General features: G+C 49.1%; 1 protein-coding gene across 1 annotated transcript in view; it reads left to right on the forward strand.

The window, feature by feature from the left end:
- CORO1C (coronin 1C) overlaps nt 1-19,100 on the forward strand; it is a 38,881-nt gene continuing 19,781 nt past the window's right edge. Inside the window, exons 1-2 of the mRNA XM_054288521.1 lie at nt 1-74; nt 16,454-16,653. Coding sequence (XP_054144496.1) covers nt 16,459-16,653 — 195 coding nt within the window. The 5' untranslated portion in view covers nt 1-74; nt 16,454-16,458. The remainder of the gene's footprint in view (nt 75-16,453; nt 16,654-19,100) is intronic.

Here is a 19,100-nt window from a genome sequence, read left to right on the forward strand (position 1 = left end):
CGGGCGGAGGAGGAGGCGGAGGCGGCGGCTCCGCCGGGCTGAGGAGCGGACGCGGGAGGCGGCTCGGGATCGCGGTGCGGCTCGGGGGCGGTGAGGGAGAGCGGAGAGAACTGGGCAGCACCGGCCAGCGGAGCTGCGGCAGGGCGGGCGGCGCGGCGCCCGCGGGAGGGAGCCGGGCAGGGCGGGGGTCCGGCCGGGCGGGCCCTTCCCGCGCGGGGCCGCCGAGCCCTCCGTGAGGCGGCGGCCGCTGTCAGCGCGGGGCCCGCGGCGGCAGCGCCCTCCCCGCACCGCCTCGGCCCCGGCCGCTCCCCGCTCCCTCCTTATTAGGCAGCGGCGCGGGGTCGCCGCCGCATCCGCATCCGGCCGGGGCCGCCGGGCAGGGCAAGCCTGGGGCGGGGCGGCGGCGCCGGGCGCTCCCGCCGCGCACCTGATGCCGCGGCGGGGACAGCGCTGGGGGGCTTTTGTTTGGCACGTTTTCCCTTTTTTCTTTTTTTTCCTCCCCATTTTTTGCGCCCGGCGATGCAGCAGCCGCTCGGTGCCACCGGCGTGTGCCGCCCCCGGAGCGTCCGTCCCCGCCGTGCTCCATGGCAGAGGACAAAAGAATCCCCTGATGGGGATTTAGTTTGGGGTTATTTTTCGGAGGCTCCTGTAGAGCAGGTCCTTGTCACGCTGTTATTAGGGGCTCTTTGGAGGCTGTGCAGATGTGTGGGCTCCTCCTGGGCTGTGTGACATGTCATTGAATCACCAGGGGATCCCAGAATGGTTTGGGTTGGAAAAACCTTAAGGACCATCTCATCCCATCCCTTTGCTGCGGGCAGATATCCCTGGGCTTTGTTTTCCTATGCAGGAAGCCACGTTGTTTAACAGTGATGTGCCAAAGGCTGGAATTTAAATGCTGGTCCATACCTGTGCTTTATGAAATTCCCACTGATTCCATTAACAGCACGAGGGAAGATCTTGGACACATGGGCAGGTGTCTGACACAGAGAGAGCTTCAGCTGTAGGACATTCTGATGCCTTAACTGACTGATTGCACAGGAGGCAGGTCTGAAAAAAGCAGAAAATAAAAAAAAAGGCAGCGAAAGGTGCCAGGAAACAAAAGTGAGCCCGATGGAAGCAGTTTTATTGTTGAAGATAAGTGAGATGCGTTAGGGTTGGGGTTTTTTTTTAGCAGCTGGAGTTGGTCTGAGCACGTCTGTTCGTGCAGATGTGCGTGGGGATTACTGGAGCAAGACCAAGGACGATGGCAAAATCAGAGAGGGATGTTCTGAACGCACCAGGCTGCGGCTGATTTTTCATTTCGCTGCTGAATTTCCTGATTTTGTTTTAATTTTAGGCCAGGCTGTTCCCAAATTACCTGGTGCCATCCTCTCCCTCCGTGGCACGCACGAGGGAAGCTCTGGAGTGTGGGAAGATGGTGTGAACTGGCACAGCACGTCCTGGGAGCAGCGGGTTTGGATGTGGGGAAAGCAGCGGGTGCCGTGTGCGGGAGGCAGGAGAGGGTTTATTCCATTTTTCATTTGAATAACCAGCATTGAATCATCTTTTCTGCTCAAGGAGTGGGGGGAAAAATCCAGATGGCTGTGTGCTTGCAGGAAGGTTTTATTGCAGCTAATAGTGGTGTTTGCTAAGGACTGTGTACACAGAGGTAGAAGATCAAATACTTTTGTGGCAATGCTTGTTTATTTTGGGTATATGTGGTTTTTTGTGTTTTTGGTAGCCCCAGTAAGACCTGACACACATGGGGACATGTCAGGCAGCATTTGCTTGGTGTTTGTTTCAGTGCAGCACTTCATAATAGTAATTTTTCAATGGTCACTTGTAGCCTTTTATCCAGATTGCTTTAATCAGCATTTGTGCTCTCTGTTGGCATTGCTCTGTCTTCTCCTGAGCTGTCTTTTCAAACATCATTGGATTTTTTCAAGTGAAATCTTCATGCTTATTGCATCTGTCACTTCTGGGATTCACTCCAAGCGAGAGGCAGGGATTCAGTTTAATGGCAATGAGGAGGAATGTGCAGAAGGGGGAAATATCAGCTTTTCCCTGGGTGATGCAGCACAGGGTGCCGGGCTCTGCCCTCGCTGACACCGTAGTGGCCACGTCCAACATTTGATTAAATGGCTCATTAAACCAAAACCTTGTGTTGTGATGGGGAAGGGATTTATGCTCCTGGGTTTCACTTGGTGATCAATTCTGAGAATTATCCCTGGGATGCCAGCTTCCTATTCTGAAGACACGAGCAAAACACTTCCTGGCCTGAGTTTGCAGCTCGGTGAGGTCATCAGTGCACCACTCCCAGGGCCAGGAATGTCCTCTTGGGCAAGCTCACAGGCACATTTTCACTTGACTTTTTAAGTCTGGCTTTGTTTGTTTTGATTTTTGTTTTACTGAGGTTTTTGCGATAATCTCAGCCCTTCTCCGAGGATGTGTTGGAACAGAAACTCACTGAGGATTTGAAGTGCCCCAGTTTAAGCCTTTGCAGGGCATAGGAACAAGAATTAAATGTCTGTGCTCTCCCCTAGCTTGCTCCCTGTAGTCTCCCCCATTTAATATTTTTGGGCTGGCATATTCTGGTGGGTAACCCTGAAATTTGTGTGGTTAGAAACTGCTTAGAGCTTCGTTTTGGAGCCATGTGTGAGGAGTCAGGCTGCTGGCGGCTCGTGGCTGACAAGATGGGAACTGCTGAGTTTTTGTCACATTCTGCACAGTTGCTGGTGGTGGTGAACACCAAGTTAAAATGAAGCCCAAAAAGGTTTTGGGCTCAGCTGAGTGACTCAGGAAAGCAGCAGTGAAAGTTCATTTTTCTGGATGTGTTGGCTCCACCAGTATGGTTGGGAATTGTTTACTGGGCCTTTTCTTTTTATCTGTTAATGGGATTGCTTTGTTCTGCTTTTCCTCCTGTGAGTAACTCTGCAAAAAAAAAAAAAACATTGGATTATTTGTTTCTTTTTGAGGTTATAATTGTTCAGTACATGACTTTTTGTGGCTTTTCTCATCTCAAACCACACACAGGCATGTGAAATACCAGCGTGACACAGAACTGCTCAGCTGCTCCCAGGTTCCACTGGCAGCTTTGCAGGGCTTGTCCTTGGAGGAACAAATTGTCTGGAGAGGATCCTAATGGAATATCCCAGCCATTAGTTGTATCACCAGCCATTAGTTGTGTTCACGGGCTTGTGTAGGGAATATAAATCCAATCAGGATTAATGGCTGGAGGTAATGATGCAGGAAAAGTAGAAGGTGGCTGTTGGTGTGGCAAGTTGATAATTTGACTTTATTCCCCTCCCATGAAATTCCTGATGCCAATAAGACAGGAGGGATCCCTTGGAGAAAACACCTTCCTAAGGAGTCACAAAGTGCTCCTCAAATGGAAGAGGATTTTGTGATGGAACATCCTGAAAACTTTAAAATCCCGCTCTGTAGGTCAGGAAATTGAGAGAGAAATATTGAAAATGGCATCTGCTGGGAAACACCTGTGGGTTTTGAAGGTTTCTGATGTTCCCGTGGTGGATAGAAGAGATCTCCTTGGTCTGAAAGTGACAAATTGTGGCCTTTTGGACAATTTCTCCTCTGTGCTGATGATTTAGAGAGAGAACCAAGGCAGAATCACTGCACTAGGGAAAGGACAATTTCTTCAGCACGACCACTTTGCTTCTTCAACACCCCTGGCTCTGTTGGTGATAACAATAATGATCTCTAATCTGCTTTTTGCTGAGCCTGTGGTGACGTCTGAGGTCTGGATTTTGGTGAGAGAAGTTGCAGTGACTCTGACATTGAGCTGGGCCTCTCAGCCCAGCATAATTAGGTTTGTCTTGTTTTCCTTCTTTAATAATTGAATTTGAAAGAGCAATGGAAATAAACCAGTGGTGGGATGTGACTTAAAGTGATTAAAGCTCAGCCTGATGCTGAGATGAGCTCACAGCTCTCCTTGGGGTGTTGCTGAGCTGTGCTTGAGGCCAAATGTTCCCCTTAGGAAGAACCAGGGTTTCCCTGTGGTTTTCCACATTTTGGCTGCCATCTATGCAGGAACAAGCACATAGGTAATAATTCTTCTGAGCTGAACATTAAGGCACATTTCTGCCTTTTTAGCAGAAAAAATAAAACTCCATGGGAATGGTGTGCCTGAAACTATTCCTTGTTTGCATCCCTGTATGAACCTGGGCAGTGCTTTGCACCTGCAGCTGCTGGTTTAAGTAATCCCTGGAAAATGGAGTTGAAATCACTCAGTTCTGAGTATTTGGAAATAAGGGAACTTCCCCTCCCTCCCCCTGGTTCTGCATAGAGTTGCCATGGAGACTGTGTTCCTGAGTCCTTGAAAATCCATTGTTTCTCCCAAATAAACACAAAATCTGCAGCGTTAAAGCAGCACATTCTCCATCATCCCTTTCCTAAGCATTCCTTCATCAGGAACTGTTGTGGCAGAACAAGGAGCAATGGACTCAAACTGAAAAAGGGGGAATTTGATTTCGATTTAAGGAAGAAATTCTTGCCTGTGAGGGTGGCAGGGCCCTGGCACGGGGTGCCCAGAGCAGCCCCATCCCTGGAAGTGTCCAGGGCCAGGTTGGATGGGATTTGGAGCAACCTGGGAGCATGGAAGGTGTCCCTGCATGGCAGCAGCTGGAATGGGTTGGGCTTTGAGGTCCCTGCTAACCCAAACCAGTCTGTAAACCTGATGGGCACTTGACATTTTACAGCGTGCCAGACCTGGATGCTGGACAAACTGATAATGGGTGTAATTAGCAGCTCCAGGGATTAGCAGGCAGCAACAAATTCAGTCCTTGGGAAGCAGGGTGTCCCTTGGGAACTGGGCAAACTGGCCATGCTGGGCAGATGATGGCTTGATAGGGAAGATTGTCATCAGCAAAGCCTCAATGCTCAGGCACCTGCTCAGGGCTGGAATTACCTCCTGGAATTGCTTTTTTTTTTCTCCCCTTTTCACTTTAAATACTTAAAAATCCCTCATGGTTTGTTGCTTCCTGCTGGAATCTGCATTCCCCAGCTGACTCAGGGTGTCTGCTTGGCATTTCCTTGGCATTTTCCATCGTACCTGTGTGAAACAGATTGGGATCCTTCCTTCCAAGCTGGGAATGTGGGGTGACACATTTTACTCAGGGTCTGGCAGGTCCTAGGCTGGGAATACTTGTAGCATGTACTACTTGTAGCATGTACTACTCAGTGGAGTTGTTGTTTTACACATGCTTCAGGTATTTGCCCCAGCACACATAGTGGGGTGTGTACATGTGGATAAATTACAATTGTTACACTTTTAATTTCTTACTTAATTACCTTTTGCAGTACTTATATAATTATACCATATCTTGGAGGCCCAAAGCTGTCTCATTCACAACAGGAGGTGTATTGCTTTTTTTTTTTTTTAAAGTTTTCAGTGATACTTTTTTAAGTTTATTTGAATTTTTGGATCTTCTGAGAGATCAATTTGCAAGGCAGGAGAGAATCCTGAGCCAACTTAGGCAAACACAAGTTGCCAGACATTCCTCTGCAATATATTCTGCTTTAGCACAGCCTGAAGGGTGGGCACAAAACTCTTCTAGCTCAGTGGTGCTGTGCTTCCAGCATCTTTTTCTTGGCCACTGCCAGGAGAATTGCTCCTTTCTGGAACAATTTGTTGTGTGTGGTATTTTAAGGTGGGTGCCCCTGGTTAGGGTCAGGCCACCCTGGGGTTATCTCTCTGTTCTTCCCTTGTCTCCCTGATGTTTCTTTGGGGGTAAAGGTTATCTTTTTGTTCTTTGTATCCCTGCTTTGCCACATCCATCTGCTGCTCCACTCAGGGTATTCTTAAGTGCTCTGCAAGCTCCCATAAAAACCAGCTGGGCTTATCTGGGTGTAATTGTGTTGTTTTGGCTTGGCTCCTCTGGAGCTGCTGGAAATGCCACAGGGATTCCCAAAGGCCTGCAAGTGTGGGCTGCACGTGCAGCAACGTGACTGTCAAAGCAGCAGGTAAGTAAAGCTTAAAGGTCATCAAGGCACAGGCTGGAATTCTTCACTGGAAACCAGTTCTCCAGCTGAAGGGCCAAGAACTCCCCAAGGAATCATTCTTTGCCCAGTGTTGGGGTGGGGGTGATTCTCCCTGTCAGGGGAGCTCAGACGCGGATGTGGGGCCATGGAGGTGTCAAGGACATGGGTTGGAATCTAAAATCTGTCTTGACAGCCTAGAATGTTTATTAAAGCTCCTTAATAGATTAATCCACTTCCCTAAGTTAATTCTTGGTTTCTTGTCTGCCCAGAGAAGTGAGAAAGGTGCTCCAGGTAGTGCCTCCTCATTGTCATCCCACGACAGGTCAGTGACAAAGAACATCTGTAGGACAAAAACAAATGTGTTTGAACTTGGAAGCCTCTGCTAAAGCAGATGTTTGGGGGGCTGTAATTGGCACCATGAGACAGGGGTTTAAAATCCAGTGAGCAGATTGAACTATCTGGGTTTGAGTTTCAGCCTCCTCCTGCCCCGTCCTCCCTCCCCCAGCCCTGATTTTAAATTGCACGGTACGGAAACAGGACGGAATGACAATGGTGCTCTTGGAATTATAGGCTGCTTGGCCAGAAGAGCTGGCAGGACAGCAAATGGAAATGTGGAGAAACACATGCCAGTTCCAACTGGGAGCACTGAGATTCATTTTGCAGCTTGTTTGTACTGCATTAAAATCTGAGATGTTGGCGTTGTCCGGCCCAAACCTCCCACGTCCTGTGTGAGGATGGTGTCTTGTCTTTGACAATTCACTGTTGTTTGGGTTATTTTGAGAGCATTAAAAGCAGTTCAGTGTGGGGCCTCACCTGTTGGGTGGGTGTTGTTGAGAAGTGTCACTCAGGATGGGGCAGCCAGGCTCATTGTCACTTTTTGGAGCAGAGTGTGTCCACTGGAAATTCCAGTGTGATGCACCACACTGCTCTGTGCTGTACCTCCAACCTACCTGAGATGTTCTCCAGGACTCCAGCCCATCCTGTTTGCTGTTGCAGCAGGAGATGTGGTGTTACCCATTGCACTGGGTCATCCTACTGCTCCCAGCTCCCATTCCCCAAGGCAGCTCTGGCTTCTCCCAGCAGAGCTCGGAGCCGCTGTGGTCAGGCCAGGTCATGTGGAGAGCGCTGCTCCTCTCTTGGTCAGTCTGACTCACTCTTGGCCAGGCTCTTTGGGAGCCTTGGTTGTGCTGATCTGTTGTTTCTGCCTTATTCCAGATTTGGGAGGAATTTTGTTCATTTGGTGTTTGGAGCAGAGGGTTCTGCAGGTCCTGGTTCCCTGATGGTGCAGTGCTCTAGGAGAACTGGGACCTGCAACCTTTTACCTGTGAGATTGTTTATCTCTAAAAACACCTTTAATGTTTAGAATTTTTTCCTATGGAGGCCAAGGGATGTTGCAATTGTGGAATAAAAAACAACTTATCTGTTTCTTTGGGGATTGGACTGCCATGGAGCCAGTCTGGGAGAACTGGGGGTGTTCATCTGGAGAAGAAAAGGCTCCAGGGAAACCTTAGAGCCCCTTCTAGTGCCTGAAGGGGTTCCAGGAGAGCTGGAGAGGGACTTTGGACAAGGGACAACACCTTTAATGTTAGAAAAAGGTTCTTACTTGGTTGGTTGGGAATGCTGGGATCTGGTGGTGATTTGGTGAGAATTTCATGAAGCTGTGCTGGGGAACAGCTCTTTCTCTGTTCATAACCACCAACCTTTGCCCAAAAAAAAAGAAAAGCCTCCAATGTATCTCAGGAATATGGTCTGGAAAACGTTGGCATGTAACCTTTGGGTGAGAGAGGAATCCAGCGGGCTGGGGCAGCAGCTCTGACCAGATTGCTACTTCCCTGTTAGCTCTGATAACAGAACTAGGTCAGTGCTGGGGAGAAGCATTTTCTCACTGGATTCCCTCTGCTGGAATCCTGGGAGAGCCTTGCACTTCTGCTTGTGTTTCCCTTGGGATCACAGCATGGTGTGGAGCCCTGCTCTTCCCTGCTCCCCATGGGTGTCAGGAGCATCCCTGGGGCTGCTCTGGTGTTTCTGGTGCAGCTCCCAGGGCTGTTGTTCAGGATGTTGCTCTGTCTCTTGGCAGTGGTTGGGATACAGCGTGCAAAGAAGCCTCTCTGGTGTTTATTCCAGTGGAAAAGAAAAGGAAGGATTTTTGCAGGGGATGATGTGAAAGGCCACGACCTTCTGTGGTCGGCTGCTGGAACGGCGGCGTTGGAGGTGGGAGTGTGTGGGAGGCTTCCCTTTCCTTGTCCAGCAAAAAGCTTCTGTGGTGTCCAACCACCGTGCAGCTGTCTCTGCTGGCAGCAAAAGCAGAAGCTGAAATGCAGAGATCACAGAATCCCAGAATGGTTTGGGTTAGAAGGGACCTTAAAGCCTCATCTCCTATCCCCACCTTCCATGAACGCACTGAGGCACCTGGAATGTTCAATCCCTGCTCTCTGATTTTGTATGCTCCTTGCCTTTATGAGGTTTTGTCCTGAGTTTTAATCCTTTATTTTTAGCTCCACTTTGCTCTCCTCTTTTCATTTTAATACCCTTTTTTGTCCAGCCTGTGGTAACATCCCCCAGCACCTCTGTGGTGCCAGCTGCCAGAGGATGCTCTAAAAGATATAAACCCAAAAGAAGAGGTTGTTTGGAGTGCAGCAGAACTCCCATTCCTGCTGGTGTCTCCCTTTGCTGGTTCCCCATCACTCTGTGGCTCCTGCTGAATTATTTTGTGTAATGATTTTTGTGTGCATTCATTGCTCTGCCTTTCTGGTAGATGACACAGATTAAATGAAGCCAGACAACGCTCTCAGTTCAGGGTAATGACTTTAACTGCAGCGTCCTTTTGTCACTGCAAATTATGGTCAATGATGTAATGCTGCATGTGGAGATACAGTGACAGAGTGTGGGAGTGGTAAGATCATCCCAGAAGGGTTTGGCTTGCAAGGGAGCTTCAAGCTCATCTCATTCCACCTCCCTGCCACAGGTAGGGACACCTTCCACAAGCAGGTGATTCCCCAAGAAGATGAATTATACATCCCTGGAAATCTTGAAGTGAAAATAGCCCCAGGGGGAGGTGTGAGACGAGCACACACAGGTGAACCCTCAGGAAATAACGAGTCCTTGGTGATCCTGGGAGATTTGAGCTCTACAGGCACTTCTGACTCAAGAGTTCTTCATATTCTGAAGGTTTTCATATGATCATTTCAGGTTACAGCTCTGAAATCCAGAGTTGTATCAAGTGTTTCACAGGTTGCAGCCAACACCTTGCTCTTGGTCCAGAACAGAAATTTCAGTTTATTCAAAGTTTGGGTTTTTTTACATTTTTGAATGTGCTGGGCTCCCCAGTTGAGATACAATCAAATTCCCTGGTAGTTTGTGGTTTAGGTTCCCATCCCAAAATAGAATCTTGCCAGTGGTAGAACAGCTGGAAATTTCAGTATTAAGTTCATATTCCAGCTTTTTGTCTTTAAAATGAAGTGAAATCAGATGGCAGGGTCTTGCTCAACCTAGGCTCAAGTAACCAAAGACTGAAAATAATCTGCACACAAATATGATGTGTTTTGGAATTGTGACCATCTGTAGTAGTGTTCACCTTTGTTTTAAATAACTCTGAACAGCTGAAAACAACAATTCTGTCAGCAATGGACTGGATATGGATTGATGGGAAAAGGGATCCACAGAGGGAACAGAATTGTGTTTAAAAGCACAGAAACTGCATCAAGGCATTCGTGGCTGTTCCCTTTTTCTGCTGAGCTTTCATGTGAAGTTGTGGGGTGAGCTGAACTTTTTGTGGCCTTGTGACATTTCTTCCCCCACTTCCTTCTTTGCCTGAGTCTTGCAAGACTTCAGATCACGACACTGAGTTCTTTGGTTCCATGGATTCTTGGAGAGGGGAGATGAAGTGTTCCAAGAGCATGGAGTGACAGGACAACAGGGAATGGGTTCAAACTGAACCAAGGGAAGGTTTAGAGGAGATATTAGGAGAAGTTGTTCCCTGTGAGGGTGGTGAGGCCCAGGCTGGCCAGAGAAGCTGTGGCTGCTCCGTCCTTGGAAATGTCCCAGGCCAGGTTTGATGGGGTTGGAGCAACCTGGGCTGGTGGAAGATGTCCCTGCTCGTGGCAGGGTGAGCTTTAATGCCCCTTCCAACCCAACCCAAACCTTTCTGGGATTTTGTTGTACTGATTCCTCCTCCAGCCTTGCTGGTGACAGTGGTGGTAGGATTTCCCTGGAATAGGTGTGCACCTGGACCGAATGTGTCCCTGAGGCTGGGCATGGCCCTGGGTCACTGAGAACCCTGGAGCTTGCACAACCAAGGCTCTGGAGTGGAAAAAAAAAGCCAGAAGGGAGGGATTAAGAAATAACCTGGAGGTCTCTGTGCTTTTTCTCAGTGGGTGCAGCTCTTGGCTCAGTCCCTGCTCCCTTGGGCCCACAGTGGTGGGACAGAGCCATCCTTGCTGTGAGGAGCACGAGGGCATGGAGGTTTAAATGGCCTCAAACCCCCTGAAAGCCTCTGCCCTCCCTTCCAGTGTGGCTCTGTACTTTATTTTTTATATTTATTTTTATATAGGATGTTCAAAGTGCTCTGAGGAGGGAATTGGCAGATTCCTTATGGGCTTTGCTCTGGTGCTTCTCTCCATGATGGCAAACTGCTCTGCACATGGCTCAGCCCTGCTCCCAGAGGGAGTTCTCTCCATGCCAGGGGCACCTTGGAACATCCATGGCCTGGTTTGGGTTTAGGGTTGTAATACACTTCCTAGATTTTTTTTGTAAGATTTTTTGTAAGATTTTTTTGTGCTCAGATTTTTTTGTACGATTTTTTGTAAGATTTTTTTATGCTCAGAGCTGGTTTGCAGATGAGGCCACTGAGGCCTCATAGTTGGTATTTGGGAATCCTCTGGGCTGCAGTTTCACCAGTGGGACCATGCCCTGTCCCTGCTGACCCCAGCACCCCCTCCATCCCATAACACCATTCATAACTGCTGCTGGTGCACTGCCTATAGAACCACGGAATTATTGAGGTTGAAAATACCTGTAAGATCATCAAGTCAAACCATTGACATCTTAATTTTTATTTTTCTTAACCTGCTTCTCATTTTTTAACAATTAAGACTGGACCTTTATTCCAAATCTCCTCAGCAAGGCTCAGACTGGGACTTTGGGGATTCACCATCAACAGCTGCAACTTGACTTTTTCCACTTAAGTAAGAGCTTTTTTAGTCTCAAACACCAACCTTTTATAAATGCTGCTCTCCCTATCCACTGGATTTGTATCTCCTCACCCCCCCTTAACAGCAGCCTCTGGCTGTCTGACTTCAACTGGCCTTTTATTCCAATGCCTCCCTTTCCAGAAGGGATCACAATCACATGGGCTGAGCAGGATTTTGCCAATAGTGGGGGGTTTTCCTGTAAGTGTTCCCTAGCAGGATGCATTTCCTCTTGCATAAGCAGGCTGCAAACCCTCTGAAGCCACAGAAATCCATCTGGTGGATTCTTGAGACAGATAAATCCTTTATAAACAGGAAAATGGGCAAACTCATGGCAGCTCTTGTGACACATCGTGATGGGAGATCAGAGAGGAGTGGGATGAAAAGTGTCCCTGTGTGAGCATGGCCAGCAGCATCCAGCCTTGCCAGGCTCCTTTCAAAAGCTGCCACAAGGGCTGGGCTCTTCAGAGGGCAGATGAACCCCAAGTTTTGGTAAAATTCAGCTGGAATTCACTCAGGGAGGGAATAAAGGAGAGGTTTGCTGTGTCCCCACCAAGATGCCGTGTGTGGCCGAGCGGGATCCAGGAGCTCAGCAGCCGTAGATCTGTCAGCACTTCTATTGTGGAGGCCTTTGCAGGGTGTCCAAAGCTTCTGTTTTAATTTTGCTGAGGGTTGTAACTCTGGTAAAATTTAAAGGCCTTTCAGCTCCCAGTCAGGAGGTTTTAAATGCTCTAATTTTGCACTTTACCCCCCCCCCCCCCCCCCCCCAAAAATATATTCTGTCTAGCAAGTGGGTAGGGAGTTCCTTAGCCAAGGTTTAACAGCATAGATAATGATCTAATTAACTTCTTTTTTTAATGCTCATGTTGCAAGTCCACTTCCTAAGAGAAAATCCCCAGCACAGCCCCATTAGCCATGGATACACTTCCTTACCCACTTGGGTATTTCCAAAATCACTTCCCAAGGCTCCCTGAACCACCCAGGTCATCCTTCTGCAAGTGTGATAGAGGCTGAATCAGCCTTTCCTTTCCTTAGGGTGAATCATCTCAGGTGTTGGTGTCTCACTTGATAATCCCAAAAGGGGCACAAAAAAGATGTGGACCTGTTAGAGCAGGTCCAGAGGAGGTCACAGAGCTGCTCTGAGGGATGCAGCCCCTCTGCTCTGGGGCCAGGCTGGGGAGAAGAGAAGGTTCCAGGGACACTTTAGAGCACCTTCCAGTGCCTAAAGGGGCTCCAGGAGAGCTGGAGGGGGATTTTGGATAAAGGATGGAATAACAGGACAAGGGGGAATGGCTTTAAGACAACAGAGGGTAGATTTAGATGGGATTTTGGGAAGAAATTTCTGACTAATGAAGGTGCTGAGGCCCTGGCTCAGGTTTCCCAGAGCAGCTGTGATGCCCCTGGATCCCTGGCAGTGGCCAAGGCCAGGCTGGGAGGTGTCTCTGCCCATGGGATGGGACCTTTCAGGTTCCTTCCAAACCATCCCATGAATTGGCCAAGCCTGGAGCTCCTGCCTGTGACTCTGCTGAGAGAATTTACAGGGACCAAACTGAGCTGTGGATTTTCTTGGAGGAAGAGGAGAAAGATTGAGAAGCAAAGAGGAAACAAAACACTTTTCCCATTTAGGGACATTCTGTGGCAGGGCTAGGGACTCTTTTTGGGGTGCTCAGCTCTCGCTCCCTGCTTTGGGTTTTTCACCTGCTCTCCCTGGTGAGCTGAAAGAGCCACAGTGCTGCTCCTTCCAACCACAAGCAGCACATTCCCCCCTCCTTCTCCTGGGAGAGCTGCCAGATCAAAATGGCTCTGATCCAACGCCAAGAATCACTCCCTTTGCTATGGAAATGAGCGCTTGGAGGCTGCTCACCATGTGTTGATCACAGAGTTCCTGCTAAGGATGACGAGCTGTAGGTGGGGAAGAGGGCAGGGAAGGTGTGTTCCAACAGATCCCTTTGGAACAAATAAGGATATTTTTGGAGGCAGCTGAACTCTCTGCATTTTTAAAAGGTAATTTATAGAAAACCGAATGATCACCCTTTGCATCAGAGGGTGAAAATGAGGGAAATCAAATAGTAGGATTTTACCATGGGGTAAAGAGTTTCTCTTCTGTTAAAGTGGAAAGGGTGACAGATCCCCAGCATCAGATATTTGAAATTTAATTTATTTATTGAAATTTAATTTTTTTTTCCCTGCTGTTCTGGTATTGATCAAGTGAAGAAGTGATACAGTTATCCAAGTGATGCAAATAATCCTTTGTAACCATCCCACCTGAACTGCCAGCGCTGGAGCAGCCCCATTCCCACCCCCTGGCCCTGTGGGATGTGATTCTGGGCAATTTGCTGTGCTGGCTCAGCACGACAAGTTCAAACCTTCTCTTTGCCTTCTTCCCAGCAATCTGATTTTAATCTGGATTCACAGCAGGGTGGGAATGTTGCCAGGGGGTGAACGCTCCTGGAAATCCACCCTGCACAAAGCAGGAGCCTTTTCCCTGCTCCTGGATGATGAGAAGGGGTGGGAAAGGGCTGAGGTGTCACACTGGGCTTGGGAGAACATTCCCAATATCCTGGGGTTGGCCTGGGATCACCTGCAGTGGTGGGAAGATGATGCCAGACCTGGCCATGGCCTCAGAGGTTCAGCTGAGCCTTCCCAGCTCTGGGAGGAGCCCTGGGGATGGAATTGTGTGACAGGGCTGGGAATGAGTCGACACAAATCAGTAGCTGGGTGTGGAACTGCATTTTTTATCATGTGTCTTATCTGAACCATGAGACTTCAGCATTTCTTGTCATTTGGGCGTCTTGGAGTTGAAATTCACCTTTTCTTTGTGTGCATGATTTGGTGAGGCTGGGGTCGTGCTGGAAGTGTCCAAGGCCAGGTTGGACAGGAGTAGTGCAAGGTGTCCTGCCCATGGCAGGGGTGGAACTGGATGGGTTTTGAGGTCCCTTCCAACCCAAACCATGCCACGATTTTGTGTAGGGCTCTCACCTGCTGGCTGGAGCTGGAGAGCAGCTCCTGGTTCGTGATTTCCCATCACTCCCTGGTGTTCCGGGGCGTGTCCAGCCTGGAACAGGCCTTTGATTTGTGCTCTGAGGGAAACAGTTGGCAGAAAGTTCATTACACAATTCCAGTAACTGATGGAAGCAGGGAGGGAGCCCAAGTTCAGCTTCAATAGCAGAGAAATCATTAACAATTTCCATATAGCTCTTTTCTGTGGACATCTTAAACACCTCGGCTCTTCCCAAAATTCTGCATTTAAAATCTATTTTTTCTTTAATGTTGTTAATTATCTTTAAAATATCAGTATGGCAGAGGTAGTGTGGGGAACCCCTACCTGCTTCCCATGGCTGGGAATGACCATGGAGCCCATGGAACATGAAGGTGTTCAGTGGCCTCCACCCCACACCTGGGACAGGTGTTCCCACCACAAAACTGACCCCAAATCTGCCTTCACTGGGCACACTGGCACTGGTACATCCCTGTCCCAGCAGCTGAGCCACCATGGAAGTGACCAGTGCCAGTCCCCAAATGGGCTCTGGTGCCAAACAAATGCTCTGCTCCTTCTCCCTTCCCTCTGCAGAACTGGAGAGTTTCACTGCAGAGCTGTCTGTTTGCTTAATTGGAACATTTCCCTCCTCTTCAAACACATTCCGTGGCATTTCCCGGCTCTGATGAGCGCTTCCCTGCAGTTATCCTGCTTTTTGTCGTGGTTAATTTTTTATTTCACCTCCCAGACTACAAAACAGCCATCAGCACTCGCTCAGCTCTTCCCTGCAAAGCCTTTGCAGTCACAGACAGCCCTGGGAGCTTTCATCACGTTTGCAGCAGACAGCCTGGGAGCAGGGATTTGGGATGGAACCACATTCCCAGTCTCTCACTCTGGAACATTGCACTGGAGTGAGGAGCTCCAGGGACTGGGCAGTGTTTCCCAGCCTCTCCATGTGCTTGGGGACCTTCTGGGAGGAGAGATAGGAGCTGGACTCTGCTTATTTTTTTCCCTTTTTTTTTTGCTATCCCTAGAGACTGGGACAGAAATATTTTTCCCATATGTAAAAGCAAGATGCGGTATGGAAACTCCTCTTCTGCTCCATCTTCTGTGAGGGAGAAAGGGGTTTTTATAACTGGGATGATGGGAAAAGCCCTTCCCAGATGTGAGGGCTCCATAGGTTGCATCCCTAATCCAAGTGTTGTCCCTGTGTCTTCTCCCAGGTGCTGGAATTTTCCACACCAATTCCCTTTCCCTCTATTCTAACTCCAGCATTCTTGAAAATAATTTTTCTCAAGAAATGCTACAGACACACCAAGTTAATTGGAGTCATTAACTTGTTTCCATTACTCCTTTCTGCCTAGGAAACAAATTTTTTTAGGGTGATTTTGGAGTTAGAAGAAAGAACTGGAAGCTAGGGAACATGTGGAACCACTTCACAGGAACACCGGATTTTGAGAGCTTGCATTTTTATTTACATCTTCTGGACCCTGTCTGACTTGAAAGTAAACAAGTTCAATCCAAGACTAGATTTATCCCTGAAAATATGTGGAGACTTGTCTAAAAACTGCTTTTGGGATTAGGAACTTCCTTTACTGCAGTCAGGGAACAAACACATTTACAGTGGGGAGATGAATGCTTAACTGGCAAATTCTGTAAAAGCCCCCTGGAAATGCAGTTGGGTTGGGCTGGGTGCAAAACAACCTTAAATTTTAGTTAATAAAAGAAGGAAAAGGCAAAGCTGGCTGAGAATTTGGCAGGTCTTGAGATGGAGGTGTCCAAGGCCAGGTAGGATCAGGTTTGGAAGAACCTGGGATGGTGGAGGGTGTCCCTACCCATGGCAGGAGGTGCAATGGGATAAATGTTAAGGTCTTTGGTGCCAAGAGGACGGTGCCAGACTCTTTCCAGCAGTGCCCAACAACAGGATGAGGAGCAATGGCCATAAACTAAACCATGTGGAATTCCACCTCACCATGAGGAAGAGCCTCTTCCCATGGAGGGTGGCCGAGCCCTGGAACTGCTCAGGGAGGGCGTGGAGTCACCCCAAACCCACCTGGATGCATTCCCGTGTCACCTGCTCTGGGTGACTCTGCTGTGGCAGGGGGGGATCTCCAGACATCCCTTCCCACCCCAACCATTCTGAGATTCTCCCAACCCAAACCATTCCACGATCCCACGAACCGCGAGCGAGTCTGTGCCGAAAGCGCGGCCACGGAGCCGCTGAGAACATCCAGCGTTGATCCTTGTCCAGGAATCTCCTGGACAAGCAGGACATCCCATCCCCTTGCCTGGAACTGACCCTGTCCTTTTGCAGACACGATGAGGCGGGTGGTACGACAGAGCAAATTCCGGCACGTCTTCGGCCAGGCGGTGAAGAACGACCAGTGCTACGACGACATCCGCGTGTCCCGCGTCACCTGGGACAGCTCCTTCTGCGCCGTCAACCCCCGCTTCGTGGCCATCATCGTGGATGCCAGCGGAGGGGGAGCCTTCCTGGTGCTGCCTCTGCACAAGGTAAGAGCTGCTGGAGTGTTTCTGGAGTTCCCTGCTCGGCTGTGCTGTCACCCCAGCACTTTGGGGATGATGAAGGTTGTGGTGACAGCGGGTGCTCGGTGGTGTCGTGTATGAATGTGTTTAATGTCTGTAATCAGCCTGATGCTTTCTGTATACATTAAACACAACAAACAAGCTGTTTGCTTGACTCATCTGAGCTGATTCTGGCAGAATTTTCCATGTAGAATCGTATTTTAGAAGCCTTTTTATGATCGAGTCTGGTTTTTGTGCTGTCAGGGATTCAGCTTTTTTTTTTACCACCTAAATCCAACTGCTCCTTACAGATTTAAACCAGGAACCACCTGAGCCAAACTTCTCCTTGAGACTTAAACCAGGATCTGAATCCAGCTGCTCCTTGCAGAATTAATTCAGGAACTATCTGAGCCCAACTGCTCCTTGCAGAATTCATTCAGGAACTATCTGACCCCAACTGCTCCTTCCAGATTTAATTCAGGAATGCATCTGAGCCCAACTCCTCCTTGCAGATTTAATTTGGGAATACACCTGAGCCCAACTACTCCTTGCAGCCCCACGTTGGAGGGATGCAAAGGAATGAGCTGGTTCCAAGAATGGGATTCCTGTTGCCCATGGTCCTGCATGGAAAAGTCACATCCATCTTCTAGAGGAGATTCTTCTCATCTCTTTCTGTAATGCTTAACCAGCAAATTCTTGTGATCAAAAGACTTTTTTTGCAACATTCTTTTCCCTGTGACCCTCAAACTCCTCTCTTAAGCCTGTGGTTAAGTTGTCCTCAGTCTGTCATCAGTTCCCAGCTCCACTTCCAGCTCTGCCCTGTGGAACACAGAATTAGTGCCCAGGATTCAGCACAACTTCCCTCCTGGCCAGGGCAGAGCAGAGGCAGCGACGTCTCCGTCGTGTTCAGCAAAGCCAAACCCCAACCTCCCAAAATAGCTCAGTTTGCTGCTCTGATGAGCAGCCCGTCCCTGCTTAGGGCCCATCCTCAGGCCACGTGTCCTCCTCCTGCCTGGACCACGCGTGGTGGCACTTGGTGGCACTGCCCTGGGTTAGGAATTCCTCCTTCAGCTGCATCCTGGCACAGATGTTGACAGCTGGGGATGTGCATCCCTCTTTTTTCTCTTAAATCCCAATGTTTGGAGCACAAATCTGATGAGGGGGACTGAGGACTCAACCTGGACAAAAGGAGGCTCAGGGGGGACCCTCTGGTTCTGCACAACTCCCTTACAGGAGGGGACAACCAGGGAGGTCAGGCTCTGTTCCCAGGGAACAAGGGACCCAGAAGGAACGGCCTCAAGCTGTGCAAAGGGAGGTTTAGATTGGATATTGTGGAAAATTTCTTCATGGAAAAGGTTGTCAGGCATTGGAACAGGCTGCCCTGAGCAGTGATGGAGTCCCCATCCCTGGAGAGATTTAAAAGCTGTGTAGATGTGGCACTTGGGGACATGATGGCCTTGGCAGTGCTGGGGGAACAGTTGGACTCAGTGGTCTCTGAGGGCTTTTCCAACGTTAATGATTCCATGATTCTGTGTTTTCTCAGTCCTTGGCAGAAATTCCTGTTATTTCTGAGTGCCCTTTTGCATTTTGAAGTGCCATCTTTGTCATTATGTTCACATCCATTCTGTTCTTCCTCCCACCCTCTTATTTATCACTGCCTCGGTGCCCTCAGCTCCATTCCTGCCTTCCACAGGCATTTAAATCCACATCTGAGGGGGTTCCACGGGAAGCTGGAGGAGCTCTGGCCCTCACCCCCAGCCTGACACGTTCTTTTGCAATGCAGTGCTTTGCTGGCTCTGCTCTAACCAGTTCCTGTGTTCCGCATTTATTTTTATAGCCTGGGCTGATGAAATTGTTCCTTTAGTTCCTTCAACACCCTAAATAACATTTGGATTTCTCTTTGAGCCTGTTTAGCACAGATACTTATTAAGCTCCCCGCAGCAAAATCTTTGTTGTTATAGTCAAAAAAAAAAAAAAGGCAATTTTAAACCATGGGATTGGGCCGATTTTAAAATTGAGCCATAAAAATACACTTGCTGCATTTCTGCAGGGGAAATGTCCCATAACGACATCGTGGCTGCTCAATCCCAGCGCTTTGCGGCTCACTGGGAATTACCTGGGATGCGACTGACCCTTGGGGCGGGAGCACAGAAAAGGGCCGATTTTACTCCTTTTAATGTGCTTTTCTTGCCAATTCTCAGTGACATTACAGGGTTTTGTTATGGCCGGGGTTTATCGGTGCCGGGCTGGAGGCTCCCAGCTCCCTCCGGGCGCTGAGCGGGAGCTCTGGGGGTGTTTTTGGGATATTTTTGGGGTGTTTTTGGGGCGGGATGAGCCCCCCGGGACCCCGCTCCATGTGCTCGGGGGGGGGGCGGACACCGGCGTGAGGGGAGGCCCCGCCCCTCGCCGCAAGCCCCGCCTCCCGCGCGCGCGCA

The sequence above is a fragment of the Melozone crissalis genome, unplaced genomic scaffold (assembly GCF_028551555.1).
Source record: "Melozone crissalis strain CALT ecotype California unplaced genomic scaffold, PUWL_Pcris_2 ptg000063l_1, whole genome shotgun sequence".
NCBI lineage: Eukaryota > Metazoa > Chordata > Aves > Passeriformes > Passerellidae > Melozone > Melozone crissalis.